General features: G+C 52.2%; 9 protein-coding genes across 9 annotated transcripts; 5 read left to right on the top strand and 4 right to left on the bottom strand.

The window, feature by feature from the left end:
* Positions 1–2,833: 2,833 nt before the first annotated feature.
* On the bottom strand, positions 2,834–4,315 carry QC761_701050 (uncharacterized protein). The gene is made up of 3 exons (XM_062881697.1): positions 3,914–4,315; positions 3,450–3,812; positions 2,834–3,414 (listed from the first exon to the last, which is right to left on the bottom strand). Exons 1-3 carry the CDS (start codon positions 4,220–4,222, stop codon positions 3,121–3,123), a joined length of 966 nt encoding a protein of 321 aa, XP_062728851.1. The 5' UTR covers positions 4,223–4,315; the 3' UTR covers positions 2,834–3,120.
* Positions 4,316–4,554: 239 nt separating this feature from the next.
* QC761_701060 (uncharacterized protein) lies at positions 4,555–7,024 on the top strand (the record flags this gene model as incomplete). The annotated part of the gene is made up of 3 exons (XM_062881698.1): positions 4,555–5,543; positions 5,601–6,764; positions 6,818–7,024. The coding sequence occupies exons 1-3, from the start codon at positions 5,139–5,141 to the stop codon at positions 7,022–7,024; spliced, it is 1,776 nt and encodes a 591-aa protein (XP_062728850.1). The 5' UTR covers positions 4,555–5,138.
* A 156-nt stretch (positions 7,025–7,180) lies between these two features.
* Positions 7,181–8,650, bottom strand: rrb1 (Ribosome assembly protein rrb1; the record flags this gene model as incomplete). The annotated part of the gene is made up of 1 exon (XM_062881699.1): positions 7,181–8,650. One exon carries the CDS (start codon positions 8,648–8,650, stop codon positions 7,181–7,183), a length of 1,470 nt encoding a protein of 489 aa, XP_062728849.1.
* A 266-nt stretch (positions 8,651–8,916) lies between these two features.
* Positions 8,917–9,238, top strand: QC761_0112770 (uncharacterized protein; the record flags this gene model as incomplete). Its single annotated transcript, XM_062873241.1, has 2 exons — positions 8,917–8,952; positions 9,026–9,238. The coding sequence occupies 2 exons, from the start codon at positions 8,917–8,919 to the stop codon at positions 9,236–9,238; spliced, it is 249 nt and encodes an 82-aa protein (XP_062728848.1).
* Positions 9,239–9,374: 136 nt separating this feature from the next.
* On the top strand, positions 9,375–10,757 carry QC761_701080 (uncharacterized protein; the record flags this gene model as incomplete). The annotated part of the gene is made up of 1 exon (XM_062881700.1): positions 9,375–10,757. The coding sequence occupies one exon, from the start codon at positions 9,375–9,377 to the stop codon at positions 10,755–10,757; it is 1,383 nt and encodes a 460-aa protein (XP_062728847.1).
* An 87-nt stretch (positions 10,758–10,844) lies between these two features.
* Positions 10,845–11,955, bottom strand: QC761_701090 (uncharacterized protein; the record flags this gene model as incomplete). The annotated part of the gene is made up of 3 exons (XM_062881701.1): positions 11,634–11,955; positions 10,933–11,572; positions 10,845–10,880 (listed from the first exon to the last, which is right to left on the bottom strand). The coding sequence occupies exons 1-3, from the start codon at positions 11,762–11,764 to the stop codon at positions 10,845–10,847; spliced, it is 807 nt and encodes a 268-aa protein (XP_062728846.1). The 5' UTR covers positions 11,765–11,955.
* Positions 11,956–12,244: 289 nt separating this feature from the next.
* On the bottom strand, positions 12,245–13,220 carry QC761_0112740 (uncharacterized protein). The gene is made up of 2 exons (XM_062873240.1): positions 12,751–13,220; positions 12,245–12,684 (listed from the first exon to the last, which is right to left on the bottom strand). The coding sequence occupies exons 1-2, from the start codon at positions 12,788–12,790 to the stop codon at positions 12,368–12,370; spliced, it is 357 nt and encodes a 118-aa protein (XP_062728845.1). The 5' UTR covers positions 12,791–13,220; the 3' UTR covers positions 12,245–12,367.
* A 1,457-nt stretch (positions 13,221–14,677) lies between these two features.
* QC761_0112730 (uncharacterized protein) lies at positions 14,678–14,933 on the top strand (the record flags this gene model as incomplete). The annotated part of the gene is made up of 2 exons (XM_062873239.1): positions 14,678–14,714; positions 14,743–14,933. The coding sequence occupies 2 exons, from the start codon at positions 14,678–14,680 to the stop codon at positions 14,931–14,933; spliced, it is 228 nt and encodes a 75-aa protein (XP_062728844.1).
* An 8-nt stretch (positions 14,934–14,941) lies between these two features.
* Positions 14,942–16,695, top strand: QC761_0112720 (uncharacterized protein; the record flags this gene model as incomplete). The annotated part of the gene is made up of 4 exons (XM_062873238.1): positions 14,942–15,449; positions 15,520–15,965; positions 16,028–16,251; positions 16,428–16,695. 4 exons carry the CDS (start codon positions 14,942–14,944, stop codon positions 16,471–16,473), a joined length of 1,224 nt encoding a protein of 407 aa, XP_062728843.1. The 3' UTR covers positions 16,474–16,695.
* Positions 16,696–16,701: the final 6 nt, after the last annotated feature.

Here is a 16,701-nt window from a genome sequence, read left to right as displayed (position 1 = left end):
TTGCTAGTTATATCATCTTACCACTGTTGAATATGCGATGAAATGTAGAGAGGTCTGTGGCCTGAGAAGATTGCGGCTGATTTGATTCCTTTACCGATTTCTGTATTGTACAGATTGTATGCTGTCACTTTAGGCGAAAGCACTGTAAGTCTCGCGTATTAAGGGGCTTTCATTTCATGTAAATCTCACATCCCGCGGTTCAACGAACTGACCAAGCAACATCATCATCTGCTTCCATTGATACCAACTCCCTTTCATTCCATTCCTTGACACCTGCTCCACCGATTATCTCGCCTCATGCCTAGCAATACAAACTCCAAGAACTCCCCTTTCAGATTTGTGACTCCTGATAACACAATGACAAATAATGCCCCTATCCCACTCTTCATCCCCCCCCCTTTTCTATTGCCCAAAACTCTATTGCGAAGTCGAAAGGATACCACCCCAACAAGCAAACCACCCAAGATCCACATCAACCCTTTCCCCCTAGCCAGATAGTTCCATCCTTGCTGGGATGCTGACTGGCTGTCAGAACCACGAGAGCGGTGGTAAACCAGAGATGTGCCAGTAGGGTTTTGGTAGTCGCACGCTCAGTTGGTTCAAATTTGAAGATGGATAGCAACAGGCCCGACAGAGCCTCGCCATCCTCGCGATCATGTAGTAGGCTTGGGCGCCAGATCGTTTCACCTCCAGTCCCCGCTGCCTTGATGTACTTGGGAAGACGTCCTATTTTCCTCCAGATCTCGTCCTGTTTGGCGAGCTCCTAATACTCCTCCCACGTCCAGGAAGCACATGTTTGAAAAAAATTCTGTTTCTGATCCCGTTGGGATCGCCATGGTATGTGGAGGCGTGAGATTCCCGACGATTGAAAGTCGCGTATTTGGACGGGTCATTTATCTGTCGCTCGCTCGGTTCTCTGCCGGCGCTAACACAGCTGGTGAGCAGGGGACGATAGCGCAGTGGCATTGGTCCCATAAGTCTTTCGACGTCCTCCATGACAAGCCATGGTGTGGACTCCGAGTCTTCATCGCCGAATGGGTAACTTCCCGCCACGATGTTCAGCTTCGTAGTATTTCTCATTCTCCAGAGGAGGGGGAGCCTGAGCTTCGGCATCTTCAAATGAAGCGATGTCGCTGGGAGAGATTGAGTTTGTGTGGTCGCTGTCTGACCAAGTCCCGTCCTGATTTCTGCCGGTGATCTCCATCTTGTGATGCGACTGATCGCTGGTGGTGATGTTGCAAATGGGCGCGGCGCGAGAGAGTTTGGATCACAATGAGCTTTGCAAAATGAGCTCGTCTCTTTTGACTGGTTTGAGAGGAGGCGAAGCGATGGTGATGAGGAGTTGCGAAAGCTGGTGTTGTGGTGCAGGAAGAAGAATTGGTGTGACAGGGCGAGCTTGAAAGTGTGGGTCAAAAGGAGCCAAGCTTTTGTGAACTCCTTTATTGTTTTGATATCAACATTAGCTTAAACGACCTACCTATTCACCTACACCTGCCAATTCACTTGCTGACAGAACCCAACCACCCAAAGCCCTCTAATAAGTTGCTTCTGCCAGAGCAAAATTTGGCACCGACGCACTATTCACTTCCACCCATCTCTCTCCAGCCGCCCCCCTGTGACCAACAAGTCGCTCTTCTAAACCCACATCTGGTTGCTCTGCTATTATTATTCGCCTGAAAACTCACAATGAGTGAACAGATCAAGTGGGTGCCCCACAGTAGGAGCATCGTCAGCGAGAAGAGTCTGCCAATTTTAAGTTATTTAAACCACCACAGACCACTCTGAACTCTCTCCCTCTCACTGTCTCTCCCTCTCACTGTCTCTCCCTCTCACTGTCTCTCCCTCTCACTGTCTCTCCCTCTCACTGTCTCTCGCAAGCATCAGCAACTGAGGTCTCTCTTCTAGAGTTTCGTTGCACTTACCAAGCTCACATCTTGATTTGATTATTTGAGTTACTTTCGACTCGAACCCCAAGCGTCGAGAGTTATTTTCAGTCTTGCCCCAATCCTTCCTGGCCTACGATCAGCAAACCTTGAGCCCACAATTAGCAATAAGTTGAGAAGTTTGGAGTCTTCGGGCACGCTCCAAAGTCGCTAGACATCCGCTTCACTCCCACCAATATCACGTCCATCGTTGACGTCGATTTATATTCAATCTCGAGCTTCAAAGGTAGGTCTGATCTCTGTATGCGAAGCAGTTGTCAACTGGTTGCTGACTGACGACAAGTCTAACAGCCCAGGAGCCCAGCTGTCACAATGCCCATCAGCATTCACCCACAGTGCGGGCAGAAGAAGGCCGAGCCAAGTCGGTCAGGCAAGGGGGACCCCGACCCGGAGATCGGCCTATATGTGGAGGGGATCTCTATCAGCGGTCCTGGTATCACTCCCCAGAAGCAGGGTGCTGGAGATCCAGCAGCAAGCAATCAAGCACCGCGAAAAGCTCAGACTACTACCAAGACGACCGGGGCCGGGACGTCACACTGCCTACAACTTGACGACCCGAACGCAGCGGAACCCACAACAGCTGCGGAAACTGAAGCGGCCGGTGGCCGCCGAGTACTGGCTTGTGGGCAACTGTTCACAGAAGGTACCGACGGATCACCCAAGCCGCCTCAAGCCGAGCCCCGGCAGGAAAATTGGTGGTTTGACTATGTCTTTACTTTCGTGTCCAACATAGAGATAACTAACATATCTGTTCCCTCTAGATTCGAGTCTGAAGCCCGCGGCCACGCCGCCTCCAATTACAGGGGGCTGGTCATCAAAGCTATTCCAGAATTAAGATGGAGGGGGGAGGGGGGAGGGGAGAGGGGAGAGGGGAACGGTTGGATACCTAACATCAAGAGATTTATGAGGGCGTTTCTCCAAATCTCACGGGAATCTGACGGGATGATGTGGATGAAATGCGGCGAGGAGATGGCGAAGTGCGGATGGCTTTGCGACAGTTAGATGAGATACCCCTAGAGGGAGGCACCGCGTTATGGAGTTATTGTTTATGAGGGGACTTACAATTGTTTATTTACATGTGCTAATTGGTGCCTTGTCTCATTACAGCCAGGTGTTATCACGGATCGGTCATGGGGCGTAAATGCTTACCTAGGGTATATAAAATGTCGAAGGAGGGTCAACGAGCTGGAGCCATCATACCAAGGTAGGCGAGCGAGACCGTAAGGAGGCACGCCGATTCGGGTTCTATCTTGGACATACAAGCCCCGACAGTCCTTGGGGATGTTAGGGATGACCATAGATATGATGCATAAGGTACCGTTTTTGGAAAAGCGAGGCATGATAGCAACTCCTTCAATGGGAGAAGAATTTCTGTATTCTCCTGTCGAGACATGTACAAGTTCCAAGCACTTTTCACCCCCCGGTTCCAGTCTAGCCACGTCGACATAAACGGCGTAGGAAACAAGCAACCCTTTCAAGGTGCCTTAGCCCTCAGTCGTGAATCACATTGCTTCCTGGCGGTATATCAATCCTTGGCCCGCTCGGCTTTGCCTCCTCCCCCTTCTCCGGAAATTTGCGGAACAAGTCGGTAAGGCGGTCCATCGGGGCTGTGAGCAAACCCACGACCGATTCAAACGGGGGATGCTCTCCAGCCAAGGGGTGACTGCGGCTGGGAACAAAGTGCTTGGTTCGTCCAAAGCTTTTCGCCATGGACTCGGAGTGCTCAGGTGTCAGTTTCTCTTCGAGAGCAGGCAGGTCATAGCCTTCTTCGTCCTTGATGTGGTCCTCGAGCTTGCACCAAAGCTCCTTGATTCTTGGTATATAATCGGGGTCGCTAGAGCTCATGCTCTGAAAGTCCTTGAGCATTTTCTTGACCTTCATGGAGTTAGTAGCAGCTCTGCCATCGCCTGGAGATGGAGCTGAACCTGGTGATGATCCTTTCTGTCCGTCTCGGCAATCTGGCTTCCCACGGTGCCCATGTGCCACTCGAAAGCAGGGTACAGAATCAGCTCCTCTCCCACCGAGTGACGAGCGAGTTCCCACGTGAACTGATTACCCCAACGCTGCTGGTGGTCCGGGTCACTCGAGTTGACCACTTCGTTGTAGCAATCCTGGATATGGCGGTGGTCGTCGGTAATAGCCTGGGTGATTGTGGCCATACAAGCAACACCCAGGGCGTTCTGCGTCTGAATGGGCCGGACACGGGCCGAGATGACCGAAGCTGGTGAATACCCTGGCCGTGGGATGAGTCTTTTGGTGAGGAAGCGACTAGCAAGCATTGTGGAGGAATGGGCAAGGGTTCAATCGGCTTAAGAATATCAAAAAGGGGAAAAACAACTTTTGCGCCAAGGATCGTAGGTCAATATTTGTAGAGATTTGGTAGTGCCAGGTGGGACAGGAACTCACGTCAGGAAGACGTGAGAGTGAACAGAGCCATCCCAGGAGCTGGGACCTTCACACATAGCCATCTCAACTTTTCCATCGTCCCAAGATTCCCCAAGTTGAGATACCAGACACTTCTACCGGACTTGGGTTGATAAGCACAACCGATAAGTCAGCTGATCCTCCACTCGATTCAACTCATGTCCCCGCAAAGCAGCGCCATTCAGACCGAGCTTCAACATCACAAAATCAACCTGTTAGACAATGAACCCTTTGCGACCGTGCTAAGAATCTGAAGCACAAATCACCTCGCATTGACCGCCGAGGACTGTGGTTGGTTGGTTATTTCAGTCAAAAAACGACAGGTTCAATCGATGATGTCATCATTACAGACAGCCTCCCGAAGCAACAAAACAGCCCCTTGCCTATTGGACAATGGCATCGAGATTCGCAAACATCAATAGCTCCTGGCCTCATTCAACCACCTGTGTCAAGCCGGAGCCTTTGTTCCTGGAGAGCTTTGGCTTGCCAAGCCTGTGCGCAAGCTTCCTCCTACCCTTCTCTAATATGATGATTCATTGACTCGACTTCGTCATGCGGGGAAGTGTCTGTTGTACAGGCATCATTGTCTTTGATCGACATGTGGGGTTTATGGTCGTGATGAAGATGCCAAGATGGTGGTGCCCGTGATATAAAGGGGTGAAGGGGCATCTGGGTCGAGGACCGCTGCCTATCCCAGCTCTCCTGTTACTTCATCCCGAGAACCTCTACGGATTGTTTCGAATCTGAAGACCATCACAGCCAAGAATCGCCATGTCGGGCCTCAACTCCAACCAGATGGACCCGCGCCAGCACCCTCTCAAGGCGACTGCTGCTGGCATTGCCGCCGAGTTGGTGGGTGAGCGCCGCAATCCTCGCATGACCCATATGCAGAGCGCCAACGAGGGCCCCGCCGACATCATCGCAAAGGTGTCCGGTGCCTCAGCTGGCGGAAAGAGAGAAGACGATGCCCTTTACTTCACCAACAATGAAGCCATCCCATTCCCGGACCCCGCCCACAGCAAGACCATCGGTGGTATTCCCGTAGCCAGCGATGTGTTTCTCTTCCAGAAGCAGCAGCACTTTAACCGGTCCAAGCCCCTCGAGCGTATGGTTCACCCATGCGGCTCTGGTGCCTTTGGCTACTTTGAGTGTACCAAGGATGTGACTGACCTCACCGTAAGTATCTCTCAGGTTGAAGCTTTGCGAGCAGAAGAGGTGCTGACCTTACCCCAGAAAGCCGACTTCCTCTCCAGCGTGGGTGAAAAGACCCCCGTCTTCACCCGTTTCTCGACCGTCACCTTTGGCCGTGAGTTTCCCGACGAAGGCCGCAACCCCCGTGGCTTTGCCATCAAGTTCTACACCACCGAAGGCAACTACGACATCGTGGGCCTCAATTTCCCCGTTTTCTTCTGCCGCGATCCCATTCAAGGCCCCGATGTCATCCGCTCTCAGTCCCGCAACCCCCGCAACTTCCTCCTCGACTATGATGCTCTCTTTGATCTGTTGGCCAACACACCCGAGGCCAATCATGCCGGCCTCATGTTCTTCTCAGACCACGGCACTCCTGTTGGCTGGCGATACAACCATGGCTACGGCTGCCACACGTTCAAGTGGGTCAACAAGGAGGGTAATTTTGTGTACATCAAGTACACCTTCCTCGCCAAGCACGGCCAGAAGCAGTTTACCGATTCCGAGGCTGTGGCTATGTGCGGCCGTGATCCAGATTATTCCAAGCGTGACCTCTGGGACACCATTGAGGCCGGCGAGGAGATTGAGTGGACTGCCTACGTCCAGGTGATGCAGCCCGAGCAGGCCGACCCCGACCTTCTCGGCTTTGACCCCTTTGACGTGACCAAGGTCTGGCCCAGAGACCAGTTCCCGCTCAAGGAGTTTGGCCGCCTCGTCCTCAACAAGAATCCCGAGAACTTCACCCGCGACGTCGAGCAGGCCGCCTTCTCCCCCGGCAGCATGGTTCCCGGCATTGAGGATTCGCCCGACCCGCTTCTCCAGTTCCGCATGTTCTTCTACAGAGACGCCCAATATCACCGCATCGGTGTCAACCTCCACCAGATCCCCGTCAATTGCCCCTTCATGGCCAAGAGCTACGCTTCGCTTAACTTTGACGGCCCCATGAGGTCGGATGCCAACCATGCCGGTAACAAGCAGTATGCGCCCAACAGCTTTGCTCACAAGTTCAGGCCCGACGCGGCCGAGGCGCCGTATGCTGTCAGCGACAACATCATGAGCCGGAAGAGCCATTACTGGCATGAGGGAAAGAAGAATGACTATGCGCAGGCGACACAACTTTGGGCGAGGGTAATGACGCCCCAGCAGCGGGAGAACACGATTCAGAATACGGCCAAGTACTTGGGCCTTGTCAAGTACCCAGAGATTCAGGTATGCTTCGAATCAGTGAGGGCGAAATAGTTTGTAGCTGACACCTGGAACAGAAAAAATATCTCGCCCAGCTGTACAACATCTCGCCCGATTATTCGGAGGGTGTGTTCCAGCTCCTGCCGGCGCCGCAGTTTGACATGAACGAGGTCAAGAGTCTGGCTGAGAATGCGCACACGTGGTACAAGGAGAAGAAGTTCCAGCCTTTGAACGGGGAAAAGCTGACCGGTTTCGCTCCGCCGGGACCAGTGTACAACTACTAGCTTAATTTGTTTGGTGTGTCTGTCTGTGAGTATTGTAAGGAGCTGGGGCCAAATGGGGCTCTTCATCACATTGAATAATCATTCCTGTCGTGTGTCCAGGTGTCTGCTGTGTGTGGCGCGGTAACTTTGTTGCCTTTTATTTCCCAAGCAGATCCTCTATACGCTAATAGTCCTGAAAACGCTAAACTCCTCGCCTGTGGCAGCCAGCACGCCGGGAATCTGTGGGTGCCAGTGGACCTCCTTGGCCAGGTTCTGGTAGTGCACAAACAGAAGCTGGGGAGGCACGTCCGCAACACCACCCGTGTCCTTGCTCTCCTCGTCGTCCAGCTCGACGGCCAAGTCCCAAATGGTGACGGTGTTATCACCAGCAGAGACGGCAACGATACTGTCATCAGTGGGATGCCATTCGACACTGGTAATCTGCTCCTTGTGGTAGTCGAAGCTGGCGATGGGTGTGGGCTTTCCATCCGACTTCCATTGTCTGAGATCCCAGACACCCCACACACCGGCATCGTCACCGGAAGCCAAGAGATGGGTGGTTTGTCTCGACCAGGACATGACGTTTACGTCGACATTGCTGACTTGCATGCTGAGCGCTGGCTTGCGGGCCTTGCTGCGGACATCCCAGACGCGAATGGTGCCATCAGACGAGGCAGAAGCGAAAACGGAGGCTTCCGAGGGCGACCATTGGAGCTCTTCTACCGAGGAGGTGTGGCCGGTGAAGGGGCGGTTGTCGGTCACAAAGCCGCCGCCGTCGGTGCGGGTGGTGACATAGATGAGACCGTCGTTGTCACCAGTCAGGAGCTTTCCCTGTGGGTGAAGGGTCGACCAGTCGACAGCATAACCCTCGGACTTGTGGGCGCGGATGGTGCAGACGGGCTTGTTTTGTTGGGGGGTGATAATGGTACCCGGGGTATCAAAAGAGGCGAGGTGGGGGGTAATGTCGTGAATGTAAACATTGGTGGACTCTGTCATGGTCGCGGTGAGGGTGGTCGGGGTCTGCGAGGCACCAGTGGCAGGGGTCTGGTGAGCTCGTATCCTGTTGGTGGTGCTGTTGAGAGGGATACTCTTGTGCTCGAGGAGAGGGTCGGAATCCTCATCGTCGTCCTCGTCGTCGCTGGAATCCTCGTCGTCACCGCCTTGCATCTTGCTCAGGGCGCTCAGCTTCATCACCATGAGAGAGTTGTCCGAGGCCTTTGTGTTCTCGGCTTGGGTGCCTGCTACTGTGTACATGGTCATGGGGTAGACGCTGCGGTTATCGCCGAGCCCGTCGCGGATAATGTCGAAGGAGAGGCATGGCCATGGTGTGCTCAGGTTGTGAAGCATGCGGTATGTGGTGGGATCGGGAGAGAGGGTCTGGCCAGGCTCGAGTTTTGTTCTGCCGACGATGAATGTGCCCTGGGGGTTGTCGAGCTCCATAGCGCCCTCCTCAGCCTCTCGTTCGGCATCTGGTCTGCCGTCGACACCAGCCTCGATGATCTCGTCCTCGCTCTCAAACTCATCCTCGAACTCGTCCTCGAACTCGCCCATCTCGTTGGTCTTGTCATCGTCGATGTCCATAGCATCGGGGCGGCTGCGGCCCTTGAGGGGGCCGGCGCTATCTTCGTCGGCAGTGCGCTTGGACATTTCGAAGGTTTTTCTTGACTAGGTAGCGATATTCAGTCGAGCAGGGTGTTCAATTACTTTGCGGCAATGCGACAATTAGAGAGAGGGACTGGCTGGCGGGGTTCGTCGTGGTCGCAAAAATATCGAAGGCCGCCCACCAAAAATTTGTGGATTTTCAACTTTTTAGTGGGGCATCTTATCACCCCGCATCAACCCCACCTGAGTCCCGCTAGCAGGGATTGATGCCAAGACCCAACTCAGGGACACCGAAGTAGCGAAGCTCGACGATGTCAACTCTCTCGATTTCCTGTCTGGCGGACATTGTCTATTACTCTTTCTTTTCCCTGTGGGCTGTAAATCGCAGCGATTTGTAGTTATAATGCTGACTATTCACAGAATCTCGATATTCAGCGCTGTCTCATTCTCAGGCTGGAACAAGTCTTATCGGCCACCCACATTCACTCTCATGACCTCTGCCTCAAATGTTCTGCTCACATGAAGTCATGTTTTGTAAATCAATACAAGACACAGGCTCGTAACTGTCTTCTTCACTTTCACAAGCTCCACAAGCTTTACGATCGAAGCATCCCTCTCTTCGATGCCGGGTGATGGGCTCGGAGTTGTGCCTCCGTGGGCAAAAGCGGGTCACTGTCCGCCATGGCATTCGACCCCAAGCCCATTTATCCGCACATCAACACGTCTCCATTTCTCCATTCTCTGAGCCTCAGGATGTTTTGTTCATGAGATGAAGAAAAAAATGGGCTTCATCAGCCCAGCCATGTCTCCCTCTCTGGTCTCCCGGCCTCGGGGCGTTCTGTTTCTTGTCTGCCTCATATCCTTGGTCACCATCTGGTCTTGCCGCCTCCCCAAAATATGCTTGTACGAAAGCACTTACAGGCTCTCACTCTCACCTTACCAGCAGCCCCAACCAAACGCGGTCGACCTGTCTCTCCCCGACTCACCCTTCGTTCGCTGGCCTCTCGAGCGTGTCTGCCGGGAGCAGACCATCTGGAGGCCCGGCCTGGTGTTTATATGCGACAACAATTCGGGAGGAATTGGTAACATCCGGAATTACATCCTCACCTGCATCCGCTATGGTATCGAAGCCGGCGCCACCGGCATCGTCCTGCCCCGCATCCGCACTCGCAGCGAGAAGAATCTAGCAGAATTGATGCTGGACTACCAGCCGTTCACCTACTTCTTTGACGAGGACCACTTCCGAACCAATCTGGAAAGGGCTTGCCCTCGGATCACGGTCTACGATAATTATGAGAGCATTCCCAACGTACAACTCCCCGTGAAAGCCGAAAAGGTCAGGCCACATGATCTGGGGAAGAGGGGAGGCTGTGATAAGCGGGACCTCAACAAGCACGTCGGGGTATTCAACAAGGCATTTGCCGGTTACCTGGACAGGACGGAGAAAGAGTTTGGATGGCCTGAGTTGAACGAGATGAACCCCCGGCCGGTTAGGTTCCCTTGGGGAGTGCAGTTTGAGTGGCCTACTTGGAAGGATGGGCCAGAATTCACTGCCAGTTTTGGAGGGCTGTTGAGGTTCAGGGAGGATATTCTGGCTTTGGGGTTCAGAGCAAAGGGGTACATGGGAGAGTTCGCAAAGAGATATGGGGGAAGCGGACGGTATGTGGGGTTACATTTGAGAACTGAGAGCGATGCGCTGAGTCGGTGGCCGGATTTTGGGAACCAGACAAGGGCGTATCTGACGGCATCTGAGGCAACGGGGATCAAAGCTGCTTATTTGGCGACAGGAAATAAGACAGATGCAGCGAGGCTGGTTGAAGAGGCTGAAAGGAGGTTGGGCATGGGTGTCATCACCAAACATGACCTGCTTGCCAAGTACTCGAGGGAGGACCTGCTGATGTTGGAGGCTCTGACCTGGGACCAACAAGCCCTGATCGACTTTGTTGTGTTGGTCGAGAGTGACTATTTCTTTGGCATCAGCCCAAGTTCGTTCAGCATGAACGTGGCTCTGAAGCGTCACCTCAAGACTGAGGGCCTACACACAAGACCGTGGAAGATTGGTGGAGATGGAGACGGAAGAAGCTGGCTGACTGGGCGGTTTGAACAGTATTGGGATGATTGGTTGTACATGTATGAGTCCATGTGGCCATAACGTCTCGATTGTTTTCTAATCTCGATTCCTCTATCACTATGCAACCATCAACCCATTGAAACATCACTTTTCGAACTCTTCTCCATGTCAAACATCGGCCTGGGCGCCATTGTACGAGTGGATCTATCACCCCCAGCTGTTAGCTCACTTGTCATATGAAGGGAAAAGCCAAACTTACAGTATGATCGAAACATCCCGCAGGTGTATCCCACAGGAACGCCCCAGTGTTGATGAAGACCTCCTTGCTATCACCACAGACCAACCAAGCAGCACTGTTGGGCCTGTTGATGTCACTGACGGTCCAGGTGAGGGTGTCGCCCTGCCAGCCAAAGGTACCATAGGTGTTTGGTGTGGTGTCAAACCATGTCCTGAGTCTTCTTTGGGTTTTGTCGGTGGGGTTCTCGACGTTGAGGTAGAGGTTGGGGGAGTTTCCAAAGTTATTCTGGATTAGCTGGCCGGAGGTGAGCTGGAACTGGGCGGCCGTCTTGGAGTTGGCGAGGACCGCTGCTCTGGGGACGGGGGTGGATGTCGGCTGGGGCTGGAGATAAGAGCGGTAGTTGGGCGTGGCGACCGCGCGGATCCAGTACCACCCTGATTGCAGCGTAGTTGGAGTGGGGACAACCGGGCCGGAGCCTGAGCCGGCTTGGGTAGAGGTGGTGATGGATGGGGGTGTAGTGACAGTGGTGAGAGTGGTGATTACACGAGAGGAGGTAATAAGCTGGGAAGATGATGGGACAGGTGTGGGAGACGGTGCCGGTGTCGAGGTTGGTGCCGGGGCGGAGGTGGCTGCTGGAACGCACTGGGCATAATATGGGCTGGGAAGCGTCAGTAATCATCGACCGCAATGTGGGAATAGGAGTCTTGAGGAGGCTTTACTTGTATGTGGTGCACTGCCAGCCAGCACTGCAGCTCTCGTCTGGTCGCCCGGTACCACCACACTGCTCATATGGCCCGCGTTGGGCCGCCGCACCGGCCGTCAGTAGGAGAACAGCAGAGAAAACACGCATCTTGAGAGCCAAGTTGAGATTGAACAATGCCAAGGTGACAAGAAGAGTCAAGCTTTCCACCAAGCTTCAACGGTGGAAAAGTGAGACTTTATGACATTTTCATGATACCCACCCGCACAGGGACCTTGGCGTAGCCGGCCCGGTTCAGTCGTCCGACTTGCCTTTTCAGAATGGACGGAATGGAGCTGGGGCAGGTATTCCCGGGAATTTGGGAACGAAGACCCGGTTTGGGAGGAAGTGTTGCATCGAAATGATCGGATAAATTGCGATGGAGATGTAAACAGCGGGATAACCCGCTTCCCTCATGCTTTCAATCACTAGCTGACGGAACCTGCCTTCCGAACTGCCTACCTACTCGTTGGAAAGTATCTCAAGCCACCTGAATGTGGGTGCGAGTGGGAAAGGATTATACTCGGAAAAGACTGACTTTGATGCACAGAAGAAATATCTGAAATCGACATACAAAGAGGGTTGGTTCAAAGAAAGATCTGTCCTCCACTTGCGACAAACCCTGCGTCAAAGGACATCCTGATCTTGTAAACGAGTGTAGGTCCTTGTCCTTGTCCTTGCACATAGCTGTCCCTTACTTAGGTATGAAAACCATCAGTTCTGGCCATTTGCAGCCTTCTTCGCTTTTCCCTGGGCCAACTCCTGAAGTTCCGTCTCCAACTCAGCCAACTGCTCCAGAAGAGACTTCTTCTTCTTGTCATCAACATCTCCACTGGCAAACGCTACACGTATGTGGTATTGTGCCACATGAATGTTCGCCACATCAACGGCATACTGCGCTAGAGCAACGGCATTCGCAGTTCTCGGATCTTTGCCTTCCGGGTCGCTTCTCTTGCGACCATCGAGCGTTCGTTGCGCATCGGTGAGAGCTTTATCTAGTCTGGCTTTTTCGAGCTTCCAGGCCTGTGGTGCTATATAGAAATGTTAGTGTCTATTGAAGTGCCCCGTCACACTCACTCAAAGACAAAATAACCTACAGCGCCCATCGACAAAAGTAGCGCCTCCAGTACCGGACATCTTATCGTTTGGTGTTATGCGTGTAACTGGCGTGGGTAGAAGGAGGTAGTCCGTCTATATAATCCTGAGATAGACAAACCCTTCTGTCTTTCTGAAGCTGAGATGGACAAATGCTTCTGTCGACCTGTGTGTAGCTGGGATCAAACAGCGTGGAAACTTATATCTGCCTACCTTGAGCTGAGATAGACACACAACAAGGCTCGGACCATAAGAATGGGTACTTTCACATGTACTCTTTCGAGCGTGGTGTACAGACGGAAACCAGAATTTTCAGGTCAAAGAGGCTGTTGTGCCGCAGAGCCTGGTGATGTTGTCTGCTGTGTCGTGATCATCACCGGCTTGTTCGGGGCTCTTCACCGTGAGAAGGCCAGTTACAATAGGTAAAGAGAAGAGGGGCTCGCCCTCACCGGTGCGCATCACCTCATCAAGTACTTCCACGGTTTGGAGTTGGATGGTGGTCTGTGGATGGCCCCCGACGCGGGAGAGCTGAAGATGGTGTTCAGGGCCTGTTCATTTTTGGTGAGGCGTCAGGCCTTCCCAAACAATACTGTCCAATTTCGGCCATCTACTGCGTCAAGAAAGTATTGCCTGCCCTTTTATTGCCAAGGGATTGGCCCTTGGTGGTAACCCCCTGGTCGAAATGAGGCACACCTGGACTTGAGGGGGGCAATCAGCTGTGACGCCTCAACCTGTTAGTTGTCAGCTTCGACCCGTGAGGCTCTGTTTTTCATTGCTTGACCTTTCGCAACACCGGATAGAACAACAAAAGTTATCTTTGTGTATTCTTTCGTAAACTGTGTGTTCACAAAACAAATTGTAAACAATACCCCTGAATCTATGGATGCATAGAGTTATGCATGCACAACATACAGCAATTCTGAGTTGTGATTGTACAATGCATGGAGCCTGCCTTCAATCCCATGGTAGGTGACTACCGAGCCTCATGGTACGTCTTCTGATTGTTGGGACTCTCCAATCTGGGGCCTGTTCTACACCAGCGCTCAGATGTTAGGTTCCAATGTTACTCATGGTGTGTCGCACACAACCAGGAACTTGATTTGACAGGTGTGTGCACTGCCACGCACCCTTAGCAGAGTTTGCTGCGGGAATTATCTTGTGGTGTGTGGCATCCATTACTATCCGGTAGTCATTGCCGAGAGCCGTGTGCCTCAGTCAGATCATGATTCTGCTCTCACACTTCGTAATCAGACAAGTAGCATTCGAGGATCCTGGTGGCACCACATTTATGGTTCTCCTCAGTTTACGTGACCTGGTGAGGGCTAGTAGCTAATTAGACCATGCAGGAAACGTAGGTACCTAGCTAGTTACATGATGTTCACACGAGTCCGCTGGGTATTCCGTCACGTTGTAAACAAAGAGATGAGGCCTTGCCAAAGAGTCAACAGGCCCCTCAAGATACGCAATATACCTCTAAAAGATAGGAAATAGGCCTCCCAAGATAGTCAGAGGGCCCTAAAAAGATCGTCGAAGGCATATCGATTATCTTTGAAACGCTTAAATTCTTTGTGCAATCTCTATTACTTTGTCGACCACTCCTGCCTACCAGGGCTAACCACCATTGCGCCACATCACCAACGACAACCAGCTTGTCATTATATGTGAGTCTCTTTAGAATCAACACGTCAGACTCCGCCTCATGTGAACCAAAAGGGTTCCAAATCTCAGGAGATAGCGACTGTCGTTTCAACCAGAGTGTGCTCATGAGACGTATCATCTTCTCGGCCAGGGCCATATCACTCATGGCGGCAGATTATAGCTGCTGAACACGACCTGATATATGGCGGCAAATAGGAAGCTTGAAGGTCAACTGCCTGCATCAGTCAACCCTCAGCCTATAAGACTTCGTGGAACTGCTGCAATGCGAGGATGCAATGCACAACACATCCGCCATTTGATTTGACGTGTTAGGAAATACAGTAGATTAAGTGCAGTTTTGATCACATCATCAGTGGGAATTCCTGCTACACAGGCTGTCAACCAGATCCATTTAACCATGAGACTGCCACTCCAATCCCCAGTCTCTGGACTGGCTTCCCATCACCCGTTGCAAAGGCTGCGCTTCGAGCTTTCCAAATATTATTTGCTGCACAGCCATCATCATCACCCAGATACGTACGCTTAGGCTTCAAAATGGCACGCTCAGACTTTGCAGGCTCAACTCTAGGCTCAGAGCCCTCAAGCCCAACCAGTCCCATCGGGAGTGACAGGTCGCGTGGAAGCAGCGCTCCGACAACTGTAACAGCGGCGTCAGTGGATCCCTTGATCAACCCGGCACAAGCCATAGACGGAGCGGAACACCAACCGACTCCATCACTCGCATCGATTGCCATTGAGGAACCAATCCCCGCTGAAGGCTGGCTTGATCTCGCAAGATTGATGACGAAGACACCAGATTTTGCGGCCTTTTCGCGGTTCCATGACCTTCACATCAAAAACCTTTTGTATTATCAAGTCGAATTATCAGTGTTGAGGGAACAATTGAAGGATCTGGAAGAGCTGGACAGGGATTCGAATGGTCTCGACCTTCATGGCGAGTCTGAGTTTCACAAAGAACCCGAGAAGATTTTCTGGGGACCGGGCACCAACAGTAAACAGTTTTTGAAGATTCGAGAATTGAGGGAATGTTTGAAGGGCTACGGTATGTTCAATCTTGTTGTATTCTCCTCAGTTCGTCAAATATTTCGGGTCGTGGGCTCACATGGTCATAGACGAAGCGCTCTTGCAGTACTCCCAAATATCAACGCTCCCTGAACCCAGTACGCACAACATGCGACAACTAGTGAAGTGGCTCCAGGACGAAGATCATGGGAACATGACTGTTCAAGGAGTTGGCAGCGAGATATGGGGGGATCAGCAAAAGAAGCCAGAGCCTCCCCCACTTCGCCAACAGTTCATAAATCTCATCAGCTTCTGGAACAAGACGGAACCGCCAACCAGAGCAGACCTTGTGGTACCTCGTTGGCGAAAGGATGTCGACGGCCTGACACGGTGGCTCGCGGAGGAACTCATTCCCTTCAGAGAAGCTGTAAAGAACCCCCACAAGAGAGAAGCGGATGATTCGGAGTCTACGGCCGGTCAGGAAGGAAGCGAAAAGACATCTACCAACCATGTGGAGGATGCAGATAAAGAAGCGCAGAAAAGGAGGTCAAGAACCGTGAGTCAACATTCAGATTGGTGGTCATCCAGCCAGCCTACCAGGTTACTAACATCGGAAAGGACAACGTTCGAGCATACTCGGGCGACACGCTACTCAAGCTGACTTATCGCGGAGCAACTTTGGTGGCCTGCATGGTTCCAATTGTTGCCATTCTTTGCCTCTCTATCGTCCCCAACTTGTACCATAAACTGACCATGATCACATGCTTCACAGTTCTCTTCGCCGTAGCAGTCATGTGCATGACCGAAGGGACAAGAGTTCAAGTGTTTACGGCCACCTCCGCGTAAGCTTCCCTGTCTCTCTTAACACTCTTCGTTGCACTCCAGTGATGACCCCTATTTCAACCTGAACCCTGAGCCCCTGAATCCCTGAACCAAAGAGGTAGTGCACCAGAATCATGCATGGCCACGAACCCCCTCGTAGGAGCCACAGAGGAAGAGGCTGACACGACATCAACAGATTCCTCGCCGTACTGGTGGTTTTTGTCCCGGTTCAAAGTTCCTGAAATTCTAGACCGCGCTATGTCGTCAGTGATGCTTGGTACCTACCTAGATGATAGGCTTTAAACATAATCAACAGGTCTTGAAGGATAGTCAGCAGGCCTTGAAAGATAGTTCATTTAGCTTAAAATATAGTTAATAGGCCTTAAAAATAAGTAGTAGGCCTTGAAAGATCGTTAATAGGCCTTCAAAGATAGTTAATACGCTTTAAAAGAAATTCAATAGGCCTAAAA

Source organism: Podospora bellae-mahoneyi, chromosome 7 (genome assembly GCF_035222275.1).
Source record: "Podospora bellae-mahoneyi strain CBS 112042 chromosome 7, whole genome shotgun sequence".
NCBI lineage: Eukaryota > Fungi > Ascomycota > Sordariomycetes > Sordariales > Podosporaceae > Podospora > Podospora bellae-mahoneyi.
The sequence above is the reverse complement of the archived record's forward strand: the minus strand, read 5'-3'. Positions and strand labels throughout refer to the sequence as shown.

What these genes read in the sequence shown, in the direction of transcription:
- QC761_0112740 (XM_062873240.1), bottom strand. Translation starts at nt 12,790, where the DNA reads ATGTCCGGTACTGGAGGCGCTACTTTTGTCGATGGGCGCT. An exon ending in TACTTTTGTCGATGGGCGCT is followed by an intron (nt 12,685 to 12,750) that starts GTAGGTTATTTT and finishes ATTTCTATATAG; the next exon opens with CACCACAGGCCTGGAAGCTC.
- QC761_701050 (XM_062881697.1), bottom strand. Translation starts at nt 4,222, where the DNA reads ATGCTTGCTAGTCGCTTCCTCACCAAAAGACTCATCCCACGGCCAGGG. An exon ending in TCGAGTGGCACATGGGCACC is followed by an intron (nt 3,813 to 3,913) that starts GTGGGAAGCCAG and finishes ATGAAGGTCAAG; the next exon opens with AAAATGCTCAAGGACTTTCA. An exon ending in ATATACCGCCAGGAAGCAAT is followed by an intron (nt 3,415 to 3,449) that starts GTGATTCACGAC and finishes GCACCTTGAAAG; the next exon opens with GGTTGCTTGTTTCCTACGCC.